This window comes from Thunnus albacares, chromosome 11, assembly GCF_914725855.1.
Source record: "Thunnus albacares chromosome 11, fThuAlb1.1, whole genome shotgun sequence".
In the NCBI taxonomy this organism is placed as follows: Eukaryota; Metazoa; Chordata; class Actinopteri; order Scombriformes; family Scombridae; genus Thunnus; species Thunnus albacares.
In genome coordinates this window covers 30707501-30713846 of record NC_058116.1, presented here as the reverse complement: position 1 = coordinate 30713846, position 6346 = coordinate 30707501, and the positions used below count along the sequence as shown (strand labels likewise).

General features: G+C 42.0%; 1 protein-coding gene across 7 annotated transcripts in view; it reads right to left on the bottom strand.

Moving 5' to 3' along the window:
• Positions 1 to 1335: 1335 nt before the first annotated feature.
• pknox1.1 (pbx/knotted 1 homeobox 1.1) overlaps positions 1336 to 6346 on the bottom strand; it is a 14481-nt gene continuing 9470 nt past the window's right edge. For all 7 annotated transcript variants that reach the window (XM_044366902.1, XM_044366901.1, XM_044366900.1 and 4 more), the window contains 4 exons: positions 6090 to 6218; positions 5911 to 5987; positions 4867 to 5033; positions 1336 to 3438 (listed from right to left, as the gene is read on the bottom strand). In XM_044366902.1, coding sequence (XP_044222837.1) covers positions 3257 to 3438; positions 4867 to 5033; positions 5911 to 5987; positions 6090 to 6218 — 555 coding nt within the window. In that variant the 3' untranslated portion in view covers positions 1336 to 3256. The remainder of the gene's footprint in view (positions 3439 to 4866; positions 5034 to 5910; positions 5988 to 6089; positions 6219 to 6346) is intronic.

Sequence of the window (6346 nt, the reverse complement as noted above, 5' to 3'; positions counted from 1 at the left end):
TCATGTAGTTTAAGTATTGCAGTACAACTGAAACGTAGTGGAGTGAAAGTATAAAGTAGTATCACATGGAAATACTCAAGTACCTCAAAACTGTACTTCAGTATAGTACTCCAGTACTCCAGTAAATGTATTTAGTTACTTTCCACCACTGGCTCCAGGCTACATTAGCCGCTACTAGCTGAACACACTCAACTCTGTGCAGTTCAGTTGCATTGTGGGTAATGTAGGTGTCAAAACAGACAATGTTTCTGGTTCTGCTGCATCGATTCTGATCTTTTTTTTATTTAACTGTCTATAACGAGTCTGAAAATGTTTCAGGATTTAATGATTAATCTTTAGAGGATTTTAACGTTTTTTTAGCGATGCTAAATGTATGAACCAGTTCCTGGAGGTCGATGTTCTCTGAAGGTCACTGCATGTTTCTAACAGTCTAACAGACAACCAGCAGGACTTTCATCTTTACTGATGAAAAATAATTTGTTGATAATTTACACAAAACTTTCAGTCTCAGAAATCAAACCCGACTCTTCTTGAAGCCGTGCAGTGCAACAATAGACTGTATAAAAACATGGACGTAGTTACCGTGACGTCACCTGTTGGTTTCTGAAGAGCGGTTTTGAAGCTCCGGCCGTCGCCATCTTGGCAGTGCGTGACGCTGCCTAACTCCCAGCCAATCAAAAATGGGCAAAGAGGCGGGCCGAATAGCTGAAACAAGCCACCTAGCGGCTGGCGGACCTGTCACTCAAAGCAGCCATGTCCTTCATTATGCAGAACTTTACAGCTTAATAAAATGTTTATAAAAATATTCAACCCCCGTACAGTTGTCCTGAAAGAGGAAATTAGCTACAGAGACCAAAACCGTTGTTTGTACCAGGCTGTAAACATGTTTATTTCTGCTGTAAAGTTGGACATTTTAACATGGAGGTCTATGATTGACTCGCTTTTGGAGCCTCAAGTGGTCGTTCAAGGAACTGCAGCTTTTAGCTTCATTTTACAGCCCCAGAGGTTGCTGCTTGAGTGCAACACAATGTTATTATAGAAATATTTTAGTTGTGTTATGCGTAATAATTTAGCATATTTGTGTTTTTTGTAAAGCTTTTGGTTGGACAGAGTTTCATCAGCACTAAATCATGTTTTGTGTGTTGTCGTCGTCTTTCAGAGAGAAGAAGAAGCTCACAGTTCATCTCATCTCAACACAGACAACTGAACCAGCTGCAAGTTTCTTCACACCGGATTCTGTTCGTTTTCCCACATTTGACCGACGACGAGCTGACGGAGCGAAGAAGAAGAAGAAGAAGAAGAAGAAGAAGAAGAGACGAGACGGTGCACAGCAGAGAGAGTTAGGCATCGTTTATTCCAAAATAGAAAGCTCTAAGGCAAAACAGACAAGAGAAAAGTGAACAACGCTTCAATAAAAAGCAAGACAGATGCGAGTGAGGAGCCGAGGAACCGCCGAGGTTTTCACCCCCCGGACGTCGTGTGAAATTAAACCATTTCAAGTCTTTAACTTTACAAGAGGGGATATAAACCAGATTACTGCAACTATCAACAGACAAGCTGTGGTACAGTACAATATTACAGATATTCAAAAAAAAACAAAAAAAAACAAGAGGCACCCCAATTTGTGCAGTGATATCAAACAAATTGATACAGAGATTTTCCAGATCTTTCACTACATGTGTCTGTAGTGGCGGCGGGGGGGCGAGGGGGGGCGAGGGAGGGGGGGGGTGAGGGAGGGGGGCGGGCGAGCTGCTGCAAGTCCGAGTGCTTCAGGCAGGCGATGAAGGAGTCGTCCCAACATCGCAGTAGCATGTTCATGTACATAAATAAAAATGTTTTAATGCGTGCTAAAAGTCTTGTTGTTGCTGATGGCGTTCATCGTGTCTCTCCTTCCAGCCATGTGTTTGTTTTTTTTTTTTCTCTCTCTCTCCGTCTCGGGACAAACTTGTGATTGTGTGATTAGCATAGTGTTCTGGATTGTGCATTTTGAGAAAGTGACGCCTACACTACTATTGTAAAAATGATTAAAAAGACGTAATGTATGTTATACACAATGTGGGCGAAAAACGGAAGCTGTATTTTAAAGGAAAAAAAAAAAAAAAAAAGAGTGAATACTGCAGTCAGATCGGTCTGAAGTTTAACTGGGATGTTTTGCAGTACAAAGTAAAATAGTTAACGATGCTTCAGCAGAAACAGGAAGCGTTCTGCACTTTAGTGTCTTTTTGACCAGTCAGTCAGACTTTGTTTTTGTGCTTCTTGGCAAGAATTCTTTAGAAATAAAGAACACATTGTAAGGCCTTGTTAGTATTGTTACGTTTAAAACCAATTTTAAATAGCAATTTTTCATCATCATCAGCATTCAATTCCTTTTTTTTTCTTCTGTTTTTTAGAAAACTTCAAAGAACCCTGGAAAACAGGGTCGCTAGCTTTTAATTATGAATCTGTACATAAATATTCCTTACAAAACAGGAGAACACAAAAATGAAACAAAACAAAAAAAAAAAACCACTAATTCCATATGTTTGTATATAAAAATAAGCATCTCTCCTTTTTTTTTTTAGTTTTTATGTTTGTTTTTTTGTTTTAAATCTCTCCTCTTGTGGGGCTCTCTCCCCGGTGATGAGAGCCGCGCGGAGTCAGTCGTAAGAGTGCGCACATCTACTCAAAACACAAGCATGCAAAAAGTGAAGACAAACCCTTACAGATACAACTTTAAAGTGTTGGCATCCAAACTGAGAAATTCAACTGGGGGGGGGGGGGGACGGGCGACAAAAAAAAAAACAAAAACAAAAAAAAAACAACAAAATAATCAGTCAACATTTATTAACGGAGCATATAAACTTGCTTCAGGTGTTTTCAACACTTCTTTTTTTTTTTCTTCTCTCTTTTTTCTTTTCTTCTGTTTTGATTTAATCTTTTTTGAGCTTAAATATACAAAAAAAGTGCACTCGCCTACATCAACTAAATAATTAAAAAAAACGGTTTCTGAAATGAAACTCCTGATGTACACACACACGCAGCATAAAATCGCCGTTTTCAGCAGGGTGGGAGGGTTGGAAGAGTGCAGGACCGTTCCCGTTATGTCCTGTCGTTTTGTGCTCTATGTAAACCTAATGTGTGTGTGTGTGTGTGTGTGTGTGTGTGTGTGTGTGTGTGTGTGTGTGTACATTATGATTCGATATTTTTACGCTTGTTTGTGTTGTTGTTGTTGTTGTGTGTGTGCGTGTGTAGATCGCCGTGTGAGGGAGTGTTTCCTCTACTGCAATGAGTCGCTGTTGTCCAGGCCCAGCCCGGCCATGTCCGCGTCGTCGTCTTCGTCTACGCTGTCCCCCGACTCGTCTTCGCTGTGGCCTCCCAGCATCACCTGCTGTACCGCCAGCGTGGCGCCGTCCGACGTCAGACTCTGCAGACCCTCCATGTTCATCGTCACCATCGTACCTGAGAGTCGAGAGGAGGAGAGGATGTCAGTGTTTCAAAAACACTAAACTCAAGATTCAATCAAGCAATCTGATCCTGCAGATTTAGACCCGTGACAGCGACGGTTGAGACGCAGCATCATCACACGAGGAAACAACAACAACACAGATCTGTCCGGTTGTTGTTGTTGTTGTTTACTGCTGATGTGACGTTTGATGCTTTTTATTTCTGCTTTAGAACAAAACGACGTGAAACAAACAATCAGAAAACAACATTTTATTTCTCTTATTCACCGGCTTTGTTCTCTCTACCGCCGCTCCCTCTCTCCATTCACCCTCTAGCTCGCTCGACCACCGCTACTCTCTCTCTCTCTCTTTTTATCTGTTTTTTTTTTTAAACGAGACGTGAAGCCTGACTTTACTGTTAACAAATGAAGAGAGATGTTCTCTACTGGAGCACTTCCTCGTCTAATGAATGAAGCGTTTCACGAGTTGAAGCAGTTGTGTTGTTTGTGTGTTTGAACGATCAGCAACAGTCGTCCCTGCAACCCCGCCCCAAGAGTTCCTGTACATTTGGAAAGTAACAACCCCCCCCGCCCTCCCCTCCCCTCCCCCCCCCCCCCCCCACCAAGCAGGGACTTTTTGAGGGTAAAACAGTCTCCCTGGGGCTTCATTTAGACTCCGGTTCCTCTGATGGAAACAAAGATAGAAGAAATGAGTTCTTCAAAAGGTCCCTGGGGAAAGTTCTTATGGTAAAAGTCCCTGTTGTGCTTTTCCATCACATCTTAAAAGACTTTGGATCCAAACCAACAATGAACTGATCTACTAACTAGTATTGTTATATCTATAAGTACTGATATATCTATATACCGCTGCTCTGGGTCACATGTTTAGTCGCTTTAGTTTGTTTAGAAACGGCTCCAAAGACCAATAACAGCGATAACGCTGGCTGTCTCCAGAGAGTAGTTAATCTGTGTGAGACGCCACTGAGCATGTGCAGGAACTCTGTCCTGTTTACAGCTTCACTGGCTTGTTCACCTCTGCACGACTCACGACTCACATTCATCTTTGGAGCCGTTTCTACACAATCAAGAGGAATCAGAGATACATCAGGCTTTGATACAACACTGAGTAGAAGGAAAAAAATCACCAGACTGATCCTTTAAGAAGCAGGTAGATCATGAAAACTGATGCATTAAATAAAACGTCAGGAAACAACAACACAGAATCATCTTGTTGGTTGTTTGTATTTACTGTTGTTGACTCTGATGTTTGAGTTAATGAATGAATGAAAGAAAGAAATGCAGACGAGGAAATACAGGACAGAGAACTCAGAGCTGCTCTCATCAGTAAATCATCTGCTGAGTGTTTGTTAGTTATTTCTCTGATGTGTTCAATAATTAGCCAGTCCGACTGGTTATGAGATGTACGTGTGAAACGTGCTGCGTACCGTCTGGCATGGTGACTTGCTGGTGGGTGCCTCCTCCTGATGCAATGGAGTCGGGCCAGAAGCGCTGCAGAGGCCGGTTCTGAGGAGTCTTCTTTTTGGTTTTGGGTGTCTCAGAGGAGCTGGCGTCCAACATGGGCTGCAGGATCCGCCTCCGTGCGTTTATAAACCTGGAGACACACGACAACACGGGCCGGGTGAGCACCAAGCACATCATTAGATTATTAATAGTGAAGCATCAGTGTTAGAGCAGCATGTTACTGTTGTAGCTGCTGGAGGTGGAGCTAGTTTACACTACTTTATATACAGTTAGCTAGTTTAGTCCAGTGGTTCCCAACCTAGGGGTCGGGCCCCTCCAAAGGGTCAGCAGATAAATCTGAGGGGTGGTGAGATGATTAATGGGAGAGGAAAGAAGAAAAAACAAAGTTCTGATACACAAATCTGTTTTCAGTTTTTGGACTTTTTCTCTAATCTTTGATTTTTGCTGAAATATTGGATCATTTGAACATTTATTGAAATGAAAGCATGTGAGAAGTTTAGAGGGAAAAATCACTATTTGGTGGAGCTGTTAACAACTCATAGACATGTGAAATGTGACCCCGACTACACACTGCTTTTTGTAAGACGTCAAAAGACAAAAAGGTTGGAAACCACTGGTTTCATCTTTAACAATGTGTTGTATTTTAAAAGCTTGTTATATTATCCATTGTGTCAAATCTTCATCTGAAAAGTAACTAAAGCTGTCAAATAAATGTAGTGGAGTAGAAAGTACAATATTTCCCTCTGCGATGTAGTGGAGTGGAAGTATAAAGTAGTTGAGTAAATGTACTTAGTTACTTTCCACCACTGTGCATCACTGCTAACACACCGACTGTGAGGAAGAATATAATGTGTGTGATCTTGATGCAGGACTTCAGCAGGTCTTCTGTGTGTCTGTTTGACCAGTAAAAAGTGTTTTCTTGTGGTTTATCAGAGAGCTGTGTTGTGTTCACGGTCACCTCTGAAGACTGTGATGATGGCAGTGATGGAAACTGTCACTCAACTCACCAGTTATTGACCTGCAGGAGAGTCAAGTTTGTCTGAGTGGCGATCTGTTTCTTTTCATCCTCTGTTGGATATGGATGCTACACAGGACAATAAAAAAAAAAACAAAGCTTTAGTGTTTTGGTTTTTTTTCTTTAAGTGATTCAAGTGTTGACAGACAACGAACTGATGCTCAGACTCACCCCGATGTGCTGGAAGAGCCACGAGCGCATGACGTTGGTGGCGTGTTTGGGCAGGACGCCACGTTTGTTCTTGGTTGAGTTGTCGTCGTGATTGAAGAGGTTCAAGTCCTGGTGAAACTGCAGCTGGAGCTGAGCAGACACACGCTCATTTAGTCCCAAACAACAACAACAACAACAACAACAACAACTCTGACCACCTCTCTCCACAGCATCTGAGTTTTAGTATCAACTATTCGCTGATACTGATTGGACACTAA